Raw genomic sequence first — 20,204 nt, 5'->3', positions numbered from 1 at the left:
CGACCTTAGATATAAAACCGCAAAGTGTACGTGGTTTAATTATAGCAATAAACATCACAGACGTCACTCTAACATGGTTAGCAGTTGGCTTTGCGCTTTTTAAAGTGCCTCTAAAAAGATATTAATTAAATTTAATGCCTGTCTAGAAAATTCCCAGGCCAGCAGCGGTGATGCAAATAAGCGCTACGAAAACTTTTTCTTGCCCGTATTACATTACGCCTTTAATTTCATTATAGCGGACGGCAAAGCGAGCGACAGCGACTACAACAACAACAACAATAATAACAACAGCAGCAGTACAAATGAAGGGGACCTTGGGCGGAAAATTTTGCCGGCATTGCACAGTAGCCCATAAAATAGGAGAAAACACTTGTAAAATCAGCCAGCGAGCCAAAGCTCATATTCCATGGCACCCCTGCTGTTGGTGGCCATTGTGCTCGGGAAGGGGGGGCGGCGGGTTGATGCGTTAGAGTTTATTATTTAATACTTCCAGCGTCGTGCGTAGAAATTAGTAGCCATAAATCAATGAAACGACTCCGGCAACTCTACAATTAGCTGCCGTCGAGTGAAATTATGAGACTGCCCGAGTATGGTAATTAATTTTTATTGTAGTATGCCATAGAGATGCTCAGGACTCTATAGCTCTCTCAAAGCCTTGTTAAATATCACATCTGCTAGTGCTGCAAGCATCTCCTCCATCTCAAGAGCTAAGGCTTAGTTGGGGGCACTTCAGTCTGCTGCACATTCATCATCACATGCCGAATGGCGTTCAGCAGTGGATAGTAGCGGTACACACTCCATTGCACATTGGATTCAGCCTGCTCCAGCAACGCGCTATCTTTTATGGTCGACAGTTTATGAACTTTCAAAAATCCTCTGAAAAACTGCAATTCCTCGGGCGTGGCTATGTACGACGAAAGGGCCTGAAAGAAGTCCAGCAGACCTTCGGGACCATAACTGGTATTTAATAATTAATAGAGAAGAATAAAATGTAAGATAATAAAAATAAATATTTTAATACAAATTTAAATAATAATTATGATGAAACCAACACTCAAATGAGATCACAAATGTGGACAACAAAAATTCAAGCAATCTTTAAAAAACATAAACAAAAAGTAAGCACAATTCTGCCCCAGCTTTTGAAACACAATTAATTAACTACCACCTTAGCCAGACCCACCAAAAAAAAAGCAGCAGTTATTTATAATATTGGACAAACCTAGCAACTTTTAAAAATCCTTAAACAAAATAGACCTATAAAAACAGTAACCAAAAAACTTAAAATTATTTATTTATAAACAATAAAAGAAGGTTTACAGAAAACACATCTTAAAGAGTGTTCAACATCGGTACAACACAGCAATGCAGTAACTAGAATATAGAAAGAATCCACAACTACAATATAAAGCCTCCTTGTCGAAAAAAAAAAGAAAAACTAACAAGAAACACTGCTGAAAATATAAAAAAAGAAGATATAATATCCACAACTACCGGAATAACAAAAAATCAACTCTTCACACTACCATTTCAACAGAACAATCAACGGAATAAAATATTAAACTAAAAAGGTTAACATTTGCTTGCTTAAGGCAAATGTCATTTCTATATTTAATTGAAAAAAAAGGAAAAAACTGTTTTAGAATATATAAAAATAACAGAGAAATAGCAACCCAGAAATATTTAACGAGCCATAGATGACATCATACTAACTAATGTTTTAAAAGAATGGGAATAATTTAAAGAAATTTACAGCCCACACCATAACCAAATATACCTAATTCTGTTTTTACACGGCAGATTGGTTCCATAAACAACCGTGCTCAAAAAGACATTAATCATATGCAAAAATAGTTGATTGGTTCCTTATCGCTAAAGAAATACTATATATATGCAATCTTAATTTTCAAAATCAAAAATCGTGTAAAAACAGAATTAGGTGTAATTAATTTCAGATAGTTTCTTATACAGCAATAACAGAATTAAACTAAGTACAACAAAGTTAAACAAAAGCTACAAACTATGGACTGTCCATAAAATATCAAATGGGCCAACAAATATTAATTTCTGATCTGCTTTAAACCCTAGACGAAGAAAGAAGTTAAACGAAAGCTACGAACTGTGAATGGTTTGTAAAAATATGAAATGGACCAACAAATATTGATTATTGGTCGGCTTTATAGGCTGACATTCCCTTAAAAAAATCTTTTTAGTTGTTGCACTACTCCAATGATCCGACCTCAACAAACTGTACTTTTTGAATAATTAATTTCAGAGCAGCTTTTCAATCCCAAAACGAAACTTTTCCCTTATCCAACTAGTTGTTGCTTCAAGATTAATTTTGATCACTTACAGTCTCCTAATTGCGTCCATATTATTAATCAAATGATACTTGGCCAAGCCATAACCATTCGGATTTTTTAAAACAGCCTTGTAGAGAGACAGTGCCGTTTCTTGTTGCATCATACGTTTTTTCAGAGTCCAACGCAACAATTTGCCGAGCGCCCAGTTCTCAGGGCTGCAAGCCATGCCGTTGAGCAGCAATCTCAGTTCCTGCTCTGTTCCCAACGATTTAATCATGTCTCGTAGTTGCAACCATTTCGACTCCATGCCATGGCGTACGACCGTGCAGTAGACGACCTCACGTACTGCCAGGGGTATTTCAGTTTCGGACATTTCATGAAAACGTTTCCGGGCCTCATGGACACATTCGGGCACCTCATAGGTACACGCCAAATTATAGATGACGGCCTTGACCGCCGATTCTTCAGAAAGAGTTGTGGGATCCACATAATCCTGAAATTGTGGCTCGAGAATATAACGCATATAGCTCTACAAACATATCGAGACGAGAGAAAGTGACGACACAAATTAGCTTCAGAAAAGTGGAAATTCAATAGAACATTTATTTCTTTTGGATTAATGAGCAGTATTCGGTGATGCAGGTGGAATGAAAAGTTATGAAATGCTGTTCATGACTTCCTCACCCTGAAAATCCGATATCCTGTCGTTAGATGCATGATACTATGTATCCGATTAATTTCAACCAAGAACGTTCTCCATACTATATAGCTCGACTCCTGCTGCAGATACCTTACTAGTCCTAGCGCTATTTCATAGCTCAGCTCTCCAATCCAGGCAAAGTTGAGTGCGTCGTCCACCAGTTTTGCACGATTCGGAACTGGTATTTCATTATAATGTTGTGAGGTGAGATGTTCGCTGATCAGCTCCCAGTTCCGAACATCGTAGAGTACACGATACAGTTGTGTAGAGTGTAAGTTAAGTATTATCCAATCGTTGGACTCTCCAACATCCTCTAGATTAACGGTATCCACTTCGCAGCCAAGCCATTCAGTTGCAGTGGTGCTATTAAAATTTAAATCCTTTTTCGTAGTGAACGAGATGGGTATCCACCAGCAGGATCCGTTCTTATCCTGTGACTGCAGCATTCGATATGGTCGTTGTGTGAGACTCACAGTCTTATTGTCCTCATTCGAGTACACCTGCACCAGGGGATATCCTGGCTGTTGCAGCCAAGAGTTCATCACCAGTTCAACAGTAAGAGCCATGGGCATGGCATGACTACGTTTGGCGCTCTTCTGCAATATCCGTAAAAACTCTTCGGCATTGCCAACTCTATTCGCAAAAGTCTTCCAGTAGTTCCGCAAGCCATATCGAAAGGGCGTAGTACCAATGGCCGACATCAGCATGTGCATGAGGCAGCACATCTTTTGGGACATGTGCCAGGTTTGTTTCGCTGTGGGTGGCTCCAGTTGTGGGGCATCAATGGGCCGTGTCTGGATGAGTCCATCCCATTGGAGCACTTCCATATGATCGTTTAACAGTCGCCATTTAAGCAGTTCCCATTCAGGCATTACCTCTGATATCATCTCATGACCCAGAAAGTGTACGAGACCATCGCGTAACCACAGCTGTTGCCAATTATCAATTCCGGCCAAGTTACCATGCCATTGAAGTATTAACTGCCTGGCCACGAGCTCTGTTAATTGCTGCTCCGTTGTTGCCGTTCCTTCCTCTTGCGGCAAAATGTTTTCTCCGCTAATGTACAGACCCCAATTGGCACGTGGCGGGCCCAAATAGTTCGGCAAGACAAGGCGATCTATTTTTGTAATATTATTCCGGGGATAAGGCATGCCAGCAAGTTTCTCACACGTCATCAGTAAGCCCATCGAGCTTACCGGAAGAAAGGCAATTTGTTCCCGTATATCCCCCAGCGCAAACATCTGAATATCAATGTCATTCTCGCTGCGAGGCGAGCTCTGAAGCTCATGCAGGCTCCAGGATAGCATGTGTATGGATAAAGGCAAGGACTCTTCAAAAACAGTCCAAAAGAAGTCCGTTCTCTTGACGCTTTAAAAAAAAATTAAGTGCAGATACACACATCTGCGAATTAATTTGAAAAATGTGCTAAATATAAAGATAACTTATTTTTTTGTGTAAAATGTTTACGTTCTTAGAGCGAAAGTTGTATAATATTAACAGTGTTTCACAATTGATCGAAAGACCGAGAAAAAATTGTTACCCAGATTCCTACTAAGTCGTGGTAATTCGAAAAGTAGGCAATAGTATAGTTTTAGATCATTTTATATGCCCAAGAAGCTGTTCCAAATCTGTTGGAAATGGGCTTAGCTCTGGCTCGCTTAGCTCGAATCGGCTCGATAGTTTGTAGAAAACGTAAAAACGGTGGGAGTTTTCCTTTCCTCTAATATTGATGAATTTTTACCCTCAAAGTATAGATGCAACATAAAATACAATTTTTTTTAAAGCGCATAGATTTTTCATTAACATTTAAAAATAGATTTTCATTAATAATATAAGCAGCAGTCAGTTAGTTTTAATTTAAAATCGCAAATAGTTTCCGGGAATTCTGATGGGAAGTTGTTTTTGAGAGCACTTTTTTTGCAGACTTTTCATTAACAATTAAGACGATTTTCAATCATTTCTAAAGAGCTGAATCACCAATATAGTAGCAGTCAGTTTTAATTTAAAATCGCAAATAGTTTCCGGGAATTCTGATGGAAAGCTCGTCCCATCCCGATGAAAATAAATATAGAATGCGAGCAGTTTATAAAACGGAAAAACTAAGTAAATTAAAACTGTTGTTTATTTTCAGTTACTATACCATGTATAGTATATTAGAAAGAACAACGAAGCTATAAAAAATTGAGATAGGAAAATAGCGAAGAGAAGAAAAATAATAACCCTTAATTTTTATAAAAGTGTTCTGATGCCAATCTGAATTGTTATCTAAGAGAGTAATCTACTCACTCACTGGCGTTTCTTCTCCTTAACCGGCATATTGCTTACGGCCGTGTAGTTCTTATGATGACCCAGCATAAGACTAAAATTCGCCTTATAGTATACATCGTCGAAGCAAGGGAAAACAGTCCGTGCATTTGTCGGCTCCATTTGCGTTACGGCGTACCAATGATTCACATCGTTTTCAAGATATTTTACCCTGAAATAACCGTTGTTCTGCTTTTTTGTTAGCCTAGCACTAAAATTTAACGACAAGGTGTACATTTCATGTTTTCTTAGCACATTATTGAACTTGATGGTGAATTTGTCGTTCTGAATGTCCCATGAGGTGCTGTTCACGGATATGCGACGACGGCTTTGATGACGAAACAAATGGATTTTGGTATCAATGGTCAGGTTTTTAGCGTGCAGTGTTAAGTAACGTCTGCCTTCATTAATGATGGTAAGGTTTATTTCTACTGAGCCCTCAAATCGCCTACCCGTAGGGCCCAGTTCGGTCAATATGCTCAGATTATAGTAGACGGGAATTGCTGTCTCAGTCCGATTTTTATCACTTTGGCAAATGGTGCTACTAACGAACAAAAACAGAAAAACCAGTATTTGAATGACGTACATTTCCTTGCGAGATATGAGAACTATGAAGTAGAACTGTCTTTCACAAATTGTGCGCTCTGGACTATGAAATTCTAATTCTATGGAGCGTGCCAAAACAATAAACAGTTGCTAATTGTAGAAAAGTGTGACATTAGTTGAGAATTTAGAATTAGAACTAAGAAATTATGAGATTATTTTGATTGAGCAGCTCAAGAGAAAGCATTAACATTGTTGCAGGTTCTTGAAAGGGAAGCTAAAGCGGTATTTTGACAGCGAGGGATAATTTAAGTGTAATAGAGAGTCAATTCATTAGAAAAGCAATTGCTATTACATATTTATTTACTACAAATCAAATTATTGCATGACTATTATTTCTAGATACACCTCTGTAGAGAACATCTTGTATTCCTTTCTATCCTCCTGAAAGTTGTGTTATTAAGCAGTTCGTATTGATTGTTATAGCTTAAGATCCTTGTAGTCATAGTTCTTTAAACCCTGTTAGCTGTAAGTTTTTAACTTTAAACTAGCATTAAATAAATAAATAAATAAATAAATAAATAAAAAAAATATATATATATATAAATAAATAAATAAATAAATAAATAAGCAGTTCGTTTAAAAAATTTATATTCTTCGCCTTCAGCTTACAATATTTTAAAATGCTGATGTTTTCTCGCCTAGAATGCCTACAGATTGTACCTAAATATCGAAAATGATATGTTTACTAGTCCATCCATTCATTTGAACATCTAGATCTTTCTTTCTAGATCTTACTTATCCTGCAGAATAATTAGTTTGTTTACTAAGTTTCTATTACCTATTTTGTAATTATTTGTTTATACATTATGATTACAATTAGTGAATAAATCAGAAAGAGTTTATAGATTATTGAAATTATTTTTATTATTGCTCATTGATAGTAATTTTTGGTATGAAATTAATTAAATCAAATTAATGTACCAATTATTTTATAAATGCAATAACTGTATTTTGAAATAGGCCTGCGAAAAAAAAGCAAATGTGTGGTAGAAAAAATAGTTTGGCTGTCTGGACGCCTACATTTTAAAACTATATCACAAAAGTTAGTTAAAGCGGCTTGTTTTACAGCTCCTCTAATCACGTGCAAGACTCTTAAATTTGGGGAAAAGAAATTCATTGGCAACACGCGCTCATGAACTCTCCATAATTCACACGTTCTGCGCATTACATAAACAATGTGTCCGACATTGCTTTTTGTTTACAATTCATAAGCAATTTGCGAGTGCAAACAATGTCCTTGGGTCCTTGGCACAGACTCATAAGTATGGAACATACGAAGGGACCCATACACGGATTTTTAATTATTTCGCTGCATTGCTCACCTAAATAAACAGGCTACCAACTGTTTTTCGGCACTTAGGCCCACAGCTAGGCCCAAAGTGGCGGAGAGCCTCTCACAGCAACTGCCGGCTGTTGTTGTTATTATTATTATTTTTTACGGTTAATTGCAAATTTGCGCGCATTTGGTTTCGTCGTCAGCGTTCAACTACTATAACATTTCTTAGCGTCGCTGTGGACCGTTGCAAAAAAAAAAAATAAAGAATAAAAACCTCAAATCTCATTTAAGTGGCACAGTTGTCGCCGTTGCTTCTTATTGTTGTTTGTTCCTCTCTCCCTCTGAGTCTTGTTGTGTAATTGTTGTACGTGATTTCTTTCTTTTCGCTCTGCTATTATTTTTATAGTACTACTTTCGCTTTCAGCGGAATAGCATTTTTTCACATTTTATGTTAATTTTTTCCTCTTTTGTGATGTTGTGCTGGTCAAGCAGGTTTAAATTTTGGCTGCGCTTGATTTCTTTTTGTAAATTTCTGGCTGGTTTTTTTTGCATTTTAACACTGTTATTGCAGCTGCTTTCGGAGGTGTCGTAAAATGAAAATTCATAAATATTTAGCGCACGTTTTATTAGCTGCGTGATGCTACTGGCATTTCACAACCAACCAACCAGCCTTGGCCCTCGGCGTTTTGGTTTTTCTTTTTTTATTATTATTAATGTTGAATGTGTGGAGAATTTTCCATTTCTTTTTATTTGTTTAACCTTTGAATGTTTTTTTTTCTTTTCCAAAGATTATTGCTTTTATAAATTTATGTGTTCATTAAAGCTTTTAATAACCTCGAACTGGCTTATTGCGTTCAGTTCGTGGCGTAAACTGGAAGAATTAAAGCCTGTTTATCCAAATATTTTCATAAAGAAAAATGATATCATTTTTTCAACGCTTTAATTAAAATGTATTTCAGGAAATTCTTAGAAACATTTTAATGAACACAGAAATGCAATACCATTTCCATGTTGTTTATCATAAGCCGTGTTTTTGGCTTTTATATATTATATTGTATGAGCTTTATTTAAAAGCACATGAGATAAAAAAACAATTGGGAATTAAATGGAAGTGATAAAAATGTCGTTTAAATTAAGTTTAAGACATGCATTACATATTAATAATTGAAATATTTCCATATTTCCCTAAGACAGTCAACATTTAGTTATGTGTATTGAAATAGTCTTATTATTAAGGGTTTCATAGTCGTTTTTTCCTTTAATATTTAATAACATACTTAATATAAAATTTACGCTAGCACATGTGTCATTCATATCTTAGATTTAAAAATATTTTATTAAACTGTTCTTTATTCTATTAAGCTAGCTTTAGGCATTTTTTTTTTTAGTTTTTTGGCAAATTTGCTCTAAAATAAATAAATTAGTATGATCATGGCAAGCTTATACAATTTCTTTATTTAAAAGCGAACTCAAAAAGAGACTGGTTTTAATGATATATTCCCAACTTATTATTACCTTATTTCTGCCAAAGAACTGCCAATTTAAAAACACGTAAACATACAATAATATAAATATAAATAATAAATATTCATACAAATATAAAAAAAGAAATATAAAAACAATGAAAAATTAAAAGAATAGAAAATTAAAATGAGCAAATTTTAAGATATTTTAAATTCATATTTAAATATTTGAAATATTTTACTGGATCCAATGAAACTGACAGAAATTCCTGGTAATTGTTACAAAGAACCCAAAACGAATGCTGCAAAGCATAGTTAGTTGTACAGCTATGCTTTAACTAACTTTTAATCAGTTTGTTCTATAGACCACACAGAGATTGTGTTATTTCTGTTTTCCTATTGGAATTTACGCGCAGATAGTTTGGTCGCATATGCAGCAGCTTGCAGGCTTAAAACTCTTTCAAAACATTCTGAGCATGCAACGCAGTTCTAAAGCCAAACTAATGCACTCAAAACAAGTCACGTTTTCGACCCAAAAAGCTGCGGTTCGCTTGATACATACAAACGGGCTACATAGGCTGAGGCCATCCATGCACAGAACGTTATGGCAACATAATTGTGTTGCATAATTTTCACACGCTCCCCGAGAAAGGGCGACACATAAATACGCCCAGAAATATGCAGCAATATTTTTGCAGCTGCAACACACAATTCGCACTACTTTTCTCATTACAAATTGGATTTTGCAGTCACATTCTGCTTATTACGTTCGAAAAGAGGAGCAGAAAAAAGAAATCTATGTAAATTTGCCTGCACGCTCATTCGCGCTATCTGCTCAGCGCACCCCCCCCCCCCACACTTTTTGTATTTTCTTTCACAATATTTCTTCTCCTTTTTTTTGCCGCACATTTGCCACAGCATACTTTTGTGCGCTTGCGGTATCGTGCTGCACGTACTGCGGCGGCATTTTGTTTGCATCTTATTATTATTATTATTATTGCTGCCACTGCACAAATACTACCATAAGAACAACAATAGTTGTTGCACACTCACACACACACACACACACACACACACACAGCTGCCGACTGCCAAGTTTATTGTGAAAATATAATTCAGTGTAGTTTTCCTTTTATGCAAGTACGAGTATGTGTCTCCGAGCCTTGCCTCACACTTGGTGTGTTCGTTGGTATGTGTCTGTTCAAATTAGCTGTGCAACGTGATAATAAAATTGTATATAATTCGCTCAAAGAAGTTTATTGTCTGCAAATGCGCAGATTATACAATCACAGACATAATGTTCCAGAAGTCTTCATTTTAGCTATTGCACGTGAAGGGAATGCGTCACTTGCTCGTAGCGATGCGGAATTCGTACTTAGCAGATAGGTATATGATAGAACACTTATCGCGCCCGACACTCGACTTAACCCTTAAGCTTGGCATTGAAATTAGAACAGTTTGCATCAGTGACTTACATGGAAAGTATGGAGAGTACAACAAATCTTTTTAGTTTACATAAAAGCTGCACATAAGGCAGGACTTTCAAAAAATATTGTATAAACGATCTATTACTTTCAAAGGTCAATCAATAATTAAGCGATAAGTATCAACATTAGGATAGTCTTAATTAATTGTTTCAAGAACAAAATATATCTGTTTTGAATGAGAAATAATATAAAACAAAAATTAAAATACTTTAAAAAATCCTAAGAATAAAGGCTAAAGAAACCCTACCTTTAGGGTTTGTTAAAGTTATGATTTATTATCTTTTTTGTCTGTAATTAAAATCGGTTTAAGTTTATTTATTTACTTATTTATTTGTTTATTTATTAGGTTTTTATGTCAACAAACATTGACTTTCGCCATAAGGAAACAACATAAAAGTTATAAAAAAAAGCTAGCAAAGCCTAAATAGGAGAAATCTAATAAAATTTCAATAATATCTAACATTATTTGCCTTTCGGTTGGCTATGCCCCGACTCACAGCCAAATGTCAACAGATCTACCAAATGAAACGACAAACTTAACAAAGAAAGGACTTCGTTAAAATCTACATTTAAAAAATTTGCAAAAAAAATAATTATATATTTTAAATATACATAAAATAGAAATAAAATAAATTGTAATTTTCTAAATTGAAGAAAATGCCACCCACTCTTCTGCTGCTTGTCATAATGTCGCGTTGAATGACCTCTCGTATTTGCACATCCTCTTCAGTCTACTCCTGTATTCAACAAATTAATCATACGCACCGTTTGCCCATCCACAGCAGCCGTAGCCCTAACATGCTGAGGGACATACTCATTGAACCACAAATGAAATATCAAGCAATTTGCTGCTGTTTATATCGTTCAAAGTTAATTTTCAACTTCAGCTAAGCAAAACAAAAGCAGACAAATTTACACACACCGGTACACCCAACAACAGTGGGCAACAAAATTGTTCAAATTTCAGAGACTTCAAAGCGTCAATAAGCAGACAAATATAGGGAGCAGTGTGAAGCATTATAGCAAGATAGCAATAGCATTGGAGCAGCCATCGGACTGCCTGCTGGCAAACAAGCTGACTGATAACGGAAGCAGGCAATGCACGTGTTTACCTTTGGATATTTGCTGCCTGGCTCACAGCTGTTGATGATAATGATGATGGCGATGGTGATGATGATTATATTGCTTCTGGTCTTGCTCTCTGGCCGTTGCTGATGTCACACATTCATGGTCATTTTGCTGAGTCAATCGTTTGAAAAATTTATGTTGCCTTCAAAAGCAAAATTTGCCAACGTCGCCGTCGCCGCCTGCACCACCACCACCACCGCCACCACCTCCTCTGACTCGACCAACATTGCACGTCGTACGTGTAGATAGTCAATAGATGTGGTTCATTTAACTTGACTGAATGTGCAACTTTTGGTCCTGCTATAGGTCTGCTGTCTGGATGACTGCGTTCTAGTGAAGGAAGCGCCGGCAGAAAATGTTTACTATCGCATACAATTTCGTGCCTATAATCACGATCCAAATGTTGCCAGGATGCTTGCGTTTGGTAACTGAAGTTGTTTTGTATTCCCTGCATAAAGATCTTCTGCTTTTGGTGCAATTGATCTAAGTGAATCGAAAAATGACACATCTCAAGTGAAAAACTGACTTTCTAATAAGGTCGGTTGGCAAGTCGGGCCGAGGCCATCGAGTCGGAGGCGTTTATTAGACATAATTGTAATCCGATTTGATTTTTCATATTTAGGGTTTTTGCTTACAAGGCTTCATTGTAACGTTGTTGTTTGCCGACATGAAATAAAATAAAAATATAAAAAAAATAAAAATAAAGTTTAAATACAAATAAAATAAAAATAAAATAACAATAAAATGAAAATAAAAAAAGATAAAAATAAAATAGAAATAAAATAAAAATAACATAAAAATAGAGTAAAAATAAAATAAAACGAGTGTAAAAATAAATTAAAATAAAATTAAATTTAAATTAAAATAAAGTAGAATAAAATACAAATTAAATTTACAAAAAATCTGCTTTAGTTAATTTTTATGAACTAAATAAAAACATAAATAAGTAATTAGTGAAATTATTCAATAATACTATGCAATATTTTAAGATAAGTGTAACAGTAATTTTTATTTTTAAAAATAAGGTAAGTAGCTGCTTGAGTAAATGCTTGTATTTATAAATAAATAACTAACTCAGTAAATAAGTGATTAACTTGAAAACTGAACAGTAACGTGATGTAGACAAACACATCACCCTTTTAATCCGATCACGCAACCATCACTTCTCATCACTTGCCAATATCGAACTGGCCTATCCAAGCTGAAATGTCGATGGCTGATTTTATAGCTCTTCAGGGACGATCCGTGCTCAGTTTTATGAAGTGTTGATGTGTGTCTGATTTAATTGAAATTTGATGCACTTTTCGCTGTGTGCACACTCGCAATAGTCAGCAGAAGTCAGCAGTAAGTAGTAAGTAGTAAGTAGTCGGCAGTCAGCAGTCTGTAGACGGCAGTCAGTAGACAGTAGTCGGTAGTCGGTAGACAGTTGTGGGTGTCATCAATTTTTACCACCGACGCAACTTTGCATTGTTAAACTGCTTAATTATAATTTCATTGTGAAGTTTTGCACTGCAGCATTTTAAATTCCATTTACACTTGCCAGGCCCTGAACACTTGGCGCGTTTAATGCGCTTAAAGCAGTACCAATACGACGGCACCACCGCCACAGAGAAAAGAAGTTTCCTGTAGTACGAGTAGAAGAAAGGGGAAAATAGGACTCAGAGGCAGTGAGCAAAAAGAATTAACAAAGTGTCAACGGCAGCAGCCACAGGCGGCTCGGGCAGCAGGCAGCAGTCATAATAAAAGCGTGCCAAAGGCAACAGCAGCGGCAAATGACAACAAAGACGTGCATGGGGGTGGCAGGGCGAGAGGGGGCGAGGGAAAGGGGGTTGGGTGTATACTGCCATGAGAGCAAAACTTAACAAGTTCACTTAGTAGAAATTAAGTTTTCAGCATTTATGTAACGAAAACTATGGGCGAAAACTATAAAGAAAAACTTTCTTAATGAACCGACGACAATGTGGAATGTGGTAAGCAGTGAAGAAATGTTAAGGGAAAAAAAGCTACTATATATACATACACATACATACATATATATAAAGAAACTACTAGCAACGCCAAAGAAAGGCCAGCAATGAAAGCATATTAAATTGCGGAGCTGACTTGCAATTGCTGGGCAGGAATATGGAATAGGAGCCGTTACCATGGGCGCCACTGCAAATGAATGGGAGTAGTAAAGAAGTTTATAAATGTGGAGTTGAATGTGAACTCTAATGAAAAGCATTTAGTTGCATTTAAAGGAAGTGGTAAATGCAGGTTACAAAATGCATAAAAAAGTTAATGAACACCATTACAAAAATAGAATGCATTGAACTATACTCTTCTGAATTGTCAGCATGAAAGTGAATTGAAATGTTTATGGTGCTAGCTAGCTCACACTTTACAATACTATATCGGCTGGATCTTTGGTAATTGTTTATTAGATTTGCTGGAAAGGCATAACGCTACTAAAAATAGAGAATTGCCCTTTCTCCCCTGACTGCTAATATCGAGCCAAACATTAACTGGGGCAGCCACAATTATAAGAATTGGCCTGTGAACAGCTAATGATGTAAAAAACGGTGAAACAAAAAAGGATTTAGTAAGTTTTTTTTAATTTGGCATTCATTGTAATTATTTTAAGTTTTCGATTTGTTCCACGTATTAGGCAAAACTAAATCTTTCTTTTAAGGTGTAATTTAAATATTTTAGTGGAGGAGAATGATAAATAACTATATTTAGGTACGATTTACTCAGCAAAATTCTATTCTTTAAGATTCTGTCTCGCTGGTTTCCACTATTTAAATATTCCTCAAACATTGCTTTATAGTGAGGACTTTTCCTTTTAATAACTGTTTAAAATTTTACAATAAGCTGCATGTCTTAAAAGCTGCTTTTGGCTGTCACGATTAACAACAAGGAGAATATGTCTTTCTGAGACTCACTAGCAATTCAGCGCAAAAGAAAAACAATGTGAGATTGGAAATAAAAATCTTTCTAACAAGCATTTCATCTGCCTGCCACCTAAATAATCAAATTCTTAAAAACAGAAGTCGCAGCTTTCTTAATATTAGACTGACTGAAATCAATAGGATTACAATTAGGCACAACTCTTTTAGTTCCTTTATCAATTGTAAATGAAATTAAAAGTCAATATGGCATAGAATTGTATAAATAAAAACAATAATGATTAGTCTATTAATATGTTAGTGGTATGTGAAGAAGCAGCAAAGTGAACTTTTACATTATTCCTAGCTTAAAAGGATTTTTTATAACTATTATAACTATTGTTTCCTTATGTCGACAGTCATTGTTTGTTGATATAAAAATATAATTAAAAAATAAATAAATATAAATGTAAAATATAAATAATTACAACACAAAGTACTATGATTTACCTACTTAAGTAAGATATCTTAGGCATATGTGTAAAGCCTTCAAGCCAGACCCTCTCTCTCTTATTTGGAGTATGTATTTCTTTTCAATCAGCACATAGCTCTGCTCCCAACAATGAAGTAATTGAATAAAAAAAAATCTGGCTTAAAAAAAGCGCCATTTGAGTGCCAGTACGTTTAAAAACATATACGTACACACATGTGTGGCGCACATTTCAGCCGGCCCCAGCGAAATGAGCAAGGACACAAAAATGCGAAAGGAACAGCTACGGCTACGGCCAGCAAGAGCCGGCAGCTGATGGCGAACGCTGGTCACTTGGCTCGTTGAGAAATTGACATTTAAACAGGAAATTCCAGCCAAGTCGAACGACAATAGCCTGGCCACTTTTGGGCCATATGTGTGATATCCTTCTCGCACTGCTCGGTGTGTGGACTGGTTGAATGCCAATCCTTGCACGACTGCAATCTCAGCATTGCAAGCATTGCAGCAGCGCTGAGCAAACTTTATATGCATTTTGTTGGAAAAGAAATTGAAAATATATATGTGTGTGTGTGTGCGCGCTGAAATCCCATATGACTGTCTATCCATATGTGTCTGTACCTCTCCATACCCCTCCCCCCCTTCCAACCAATCCACACTATCACTCTTTTTAGTCCTGTCTATCTGTCTGTCTGTGTGCACTTATCGATTGCTGGTATGCGCCGTTGTGCTCTATTGGAAAAAAGGAAGGGAAAAAAAGGAAGCGGTGGAATCAAATACCAACGGCAGAAATCACACATTTTTACAGAAAAACCCATTAACACTAATCGCTTCCCCACAGACACATAAACAATTTATCTGCCCATGTACGAGTATGTGTGTCTGTCTCTGTGTGCGTGTGTGTCTGTGTGTGTTTCTGTGCGTGTGAACGTATGGCACTGCCTCCTTTTTCTAAATCGCCAAAGTCGAAAGATCGAAGTTTGCCGCAGCAGACCTGCGTTTTGGTTTTCGGTATTTTGCTTACGCTGCCGGAAATTTATCACGTTAACCTTTGGGAAATGCTCATATAATTTATCTTCAAGAAAGTAAATTTTCTTAAAAAGTCGAAAAAGGAAAAAGAAGAAGGAGGAAGACGAGGCAGAGGGCTTGAAAAAGTAGCAGAGCAGCAGTTTAGAGTCGTGCGTGGCGAAAGTTTTGTGGCGGCTCTTGAAAAAATGCTCAGGGGTGCAAGCAGCCGGCAATTGCTGTTATGCATGTGTGTGTGTCTGTGTGTGTGTGTGCTTCAGATGCTCATATGTACGCGCATGTGTGTGTGTGTGTGCATATAGTATGTATGTTCGCTAGTCTGGTTGTGCGCTCTTGTGCGTGTTCGCATGTGCAGGTGCCAAGCTAAAAAATTGCGCAACGTTTAAAAACAAGCCAAATGTATGGGGGCTTAAGCAGAGTGCTGCCTGCCTTCCTGCCTGCCTGCCTGCCTGTTGCCGGAGGAGCAACATAAAAAATTAGGTTAATTTAAGGCTATGGATTGATGGCCTTGCTCCAAAACCACTTGGCAAATAATTAATAAAGGTTTAGCAGCTGTTGAATTAAAGTTAATATTATTCAGACCAAACATATCCTTATCTTTTTTCAATAAACATACGTGTTTGTTTATAAATCGTAATTAAATAAATTGTAATTAAATAATTAATGCCTATTTCTATCAGAAATATCGAAGATATAGACTTTTGTACACAATATATTTTAATAAAGGTTTATATATACCTGTATATGTATAGTATAAATAAAGGTTTAGCAGCTGTTGAATTAAAGTTAATATTATTCAAAGCAAACATATCCTTATAATTTTCAAATAAACATATGTGTATGTTTATAAATTGTAATTATATTGTTGATGCCAGGCAAATGAAATATTTTTAATGGGTCATTCAGTGAAAAAAAATTGTATCATTGATGCCTATTTATATCATAAAAATATCGAAGATATACACTCTTGTACCCAATATATTTTAATAAAGGTTTATATATCCTTATATATGTATAGTATTAATCAAGGTTTAGAATAAAAGTTAATATTATTTAGAGCAAATATATCCTTATATTTTACACATACATACAAGTACACATATGTATAGAAATTGTAATTGAGTTTTTGAAGCCTGGCAAACCAAATATTCATAATGGGCAGCCATAGAGTAATGAAAATTGGTACCTATTTCTATCATAAAAATATCGAGATATAGATCTTGTATATATATGTATATATATTAATAAAGGTTTATCAGCTGTCGAATTAAAAATAATATTATTTAGAGCAAGCATTTCCTTAACTTTTTATTTTGTAATGCTATCATAAAATTCTTTGCAAAAAAAAATACGAGCATTATACTATTAAAAATAAAGCTATAGTTTTGAAAGATAAAATATTTAGAAAAAATACATTTTTTATTGTAATTATTACTGATCTCTCATTTTGTACACAATATATATTAATAGTATACCTTTAAATATATACAAATTATTTAAACATATTTTTTCTCAATTGTGAAGAAGATCCTTTCAAAAGAAATGTTTTTAACTTCTTATCATGTATATAGATAGAATAAGCATTTCTTAGCTCAATTTTAATTTAGTTAAGCCAGCACATGCACTTATTTGGCTCTTCAATCAATATACTATAGATTGAACAGCTGCTGCCTTAAATGCATCAATCGTTCAATAGCCCCTCTATATTTTTTTTGCCAAACGCAACTTTAGCGGCGTATAATAGGCTGCCAATCAATTTCCGTTCCCACAATTTGTCGAGGCTTGTCATAAATCGAGCTCTAATGCCAGACGGACTCTCTTTGTGCCTTTGTCATGTTCATAACACCCCTCCACCCCCCTCGACAGCCTGTCTTTGTGTGCCTGCGACCACCTGTCAATTATTTTAACAAGACAAAACGCGTCGATGAGCTTTATGGTCAGGCCAGGCCAGACCAGAGACCAGACAGATTTACAGCCACGCGGTGAGTAAATTCATGCAATGTCCAGGCTATTTGTGCAACATATATTTTATAGATTATTTGATATATATACACACACAGATAGGGACGCAAAAAGACGAGTCAATGTGAAATCCCCTTTGCGTTGAAATGGCTTAATGTCGCTTTATTTCATGCGTTCTTGTCACGTTGACTCGACACTTTTTTCTTGCCACTGCTGCTGCTGCTGCTGCTGCTATTGTTGTTGCGCTTCTCACTGTCCATCAGTCAAATGTTTATCGATTTCTAGATGTCCACAGACGTCCACATACGTATTCGCTTTCGCATTCACATCCACATCGATCTACTACAGTTACATATGGGGCGCATTAGTTTTGCCAATCAACACGCCCCAAATAGCTTGTCAATTATTTGGCAATTTTGTCCCGGTGACAATGGGATTTACTTCGTTTCATTTACTACATGTGTGTGAGGGTGTAGGAGTGTGTGTGTGTGAAAGAGTGTGAGTGGCCGTGTGTGGGTAGCAACTTAAATCAACTGTAGCTCACACAGCTGTTATAAATAAAGATTTAAGCATACTTTCAGGGTCCCACAACGCCACAACACACAATTCAATTTCAATCTATTAAGCTCAGGGCCCATTTAATTTATTCAAAATCGTCACTTCCGTAAGCTCGCTCGCTCCCTTTCATTGTTGTCATTGTTATTGTTGTTGTTGGTGCTGCTGCTGTTGCTGTTGGCATTTCAATTAAAAGGCTGACTTACATTCGTCTCACCCGCATCCAAGTCCCAGCCCCAATAAGCCCTTAACAATCCAATAAACAAAAATGTGACACAGAATACAAACGGAGTAGAGAGCCAACATTTTTGTCTCCGGCCTCAGCACCGCCGCTCAATTTAAACGCTGTCATGGGTATCAACGGCTATCAATTGCAGTGCGTCATGAAAATTGAAAATTAGCAGAAAATGCCGCACAAAATAGCAGCCAGCTAATTGCGTTTTTCCATCCCCTGCGGCCCGAAAATACTGAACATTGTGTCCAAACCATTTGATGTTTCAGCAAAGGGGCTGTCTGACTTGCCAAACTTTGTTGTCATGGCCCTTTGCTATATTTAGAATTGAAAGCGTGTGAACAGTTGATTTATTAACTCGTTAAGATCAAACAATTAGAACTATTAATGAGTCAGAGCGCGCGGAAAAAGTAGATGGAAAAAAAATGATTTGCAGAGAGAGGCAAGCATCAGGAATTTCAAATGGAATTTAGTTTTCAAACAGTATTTTAGCAATGCAGCGGATATAAGAACTACACATTTAAATGAGTGTAAAGTTTGGTTGGGAAAACAAAGATTTTACAGATATTAATGTAGGTTTATTGGGGTTGAACTCCCTATTAATGCATCTCAGTGCTCTTTTGTTCTAAGATACAATTAATATAGTTACATACACAATATATTATAATAATTTAATTAAATTTAATTTACATTAATTTAACAATTTATATTTTTAAAATAATCAAAGTAATATTTCTCCTTTTCTCACCACACAACTCTTCTCTCGATACCTGCCAACAATCCACTTAAACTAGGGCTGGACTATCTATAATGTACCTGGCCTCTATAACCTTACGTACATACTACCCTATTGCTAAATTAATGTGGTAATGGTTTTAGCAATGTACAGAAAATTAGCTGAAGATGATTGCGTAGGCAAAAAGACAAAACGAAGAGTACAGAAAAAAGAATTAGAAATCGACGTTTACTAGAAGACTTCTTGTTTTTTACTTAAAACGTTTCCTAAATTCATTAAAACTTTATACACAAAATATAAAATTGAAGTATAGTTTCCTAGGTCCCACATTAAATTATAGGAAATTATGGTTTTCATCAATAATTTGAAGAACGATTTACTCTTGGCAAAGTTTTGGCTTCCCATATAGTTGACTGATCAGATTGTTTAGCTTATATTCGCTTATGTTATTTTACAACCTGTGCCTTTGTTTATAATGGAATACTCTTAAGCGGTATAGTGAAGATTTTGAAGCTCAAAAAAATATTTCCATTCAAGAATCCAAGACCAATGCGCACAATTCTAGTTTCCGTTCCTAATGTATTCTATTTTAGGTAAAAACTAGCATATTCTGAATGCTTTTAAAGACAGTTACAAGTATTAAGCCTTAATGTGTCCCTAAAACGATGCAATCTTCTATTGACTCCAGCTTTTTTGTATTTTCACATTACAAATTATTTAAAAACATACAAAATTGTTTGCAATTAAATATTAGTATTACAAAAAAGTATTATACAAATTTATTTTATCACAATTTCTTCACCATTGAACCAAAGAGTATTCATTCAATACAAAAAGCAATAAAGGCGGACAAAAAGGTAAGAAGGTTAGCATAAAATGTTTAAATTGTGACTAAGAAAATATGATATTTAAAAGGTGGCTTAAAGACGATTTAAAGTTAAAGCATGGTTTAGAAGTGCACATGATTCGCACAAATGCCCTTTAAAGAGCTATGCCTGTACATTCGTGTAATTACGAGAAAGCGTTGTTTTTGCCCACATCTGTAGAGCCCTCAGGGCTAAAAAGGAGTGCA

General features: G+C 35.7%; 1 protein-coding gene across 1 annotated transcript; it reads right to left on the bottom strand.

The window, feature by feature from the left end:
- Positions 1–597: 597 nt before the first annotated feature.
- Positions 598–5,895, bottom strand: LOC115626599 (thyrotropin-releasing hormone-degrading ectoenzyme-like). Its single transcript, XM_030521983.1, has 4 exons — positions 5,294–5,895; positions 2,988–4,371; positions 2,354–2,832; positions 598–957 (listed from the first exon to the last, which is right to left on the bottom strand). The coding sequence occupies exons 1-4, from the start codon at positions 5,893–5,895 to the stop codon at positions 708–710; spliced, it is 2,715 nt and encodes a 904-aa protein (XP_030377843.1). The 3' UTR covers positions 598–707.
- Between the last annotated feature and the right edge of the window lie 14,309 nt (positions 5,896–20,204).

Source organism: Scaptodrosophila lebanonensis, unplaced genomic scaffold, assembly GCF_003285725.1.
Source record: "Scaptodrosophila lebanonensis strain 11010-0011.00,11010-0021.00 unplaced genomic scaffold, SlebRS2 tig00000085-arrow-pilon, whole genome shotgun sequence".
Taxonomy (NCBI): Eukaryota; Metazoa; Arthropoda; class Insecta; order Diptera; family Drosophilidae; genus Scaptodrosophila; species Scaptodrosophila lebanonensis.
This window is presented reverse-complemented; position numbering and strand designations above follow the sequence as displayed.

Coding starts and splice junctions, on each gene's coding strand:
- LOC115626599 (XM_030521983.1), bottom strand. CDS start 5,895: ATGTACGTCATTCAAATACTGGTTTTTCTGTTTTTGTTCGTTAGTAGC. Junction 2,833..2,987: donor CAGGATATCGGATTTTCAGG/GTGAGGAAGTCA, acceptor ATATGTTTGTAG/AGCTATATGCGTTATATTCT. Junction 958..2,353: donor ATGGACGCAATTAGGAGACT/GTAAGTGATCAA, acceptor ATTAAATACCAG/TTATGGTCCCGAAGGTCTGC.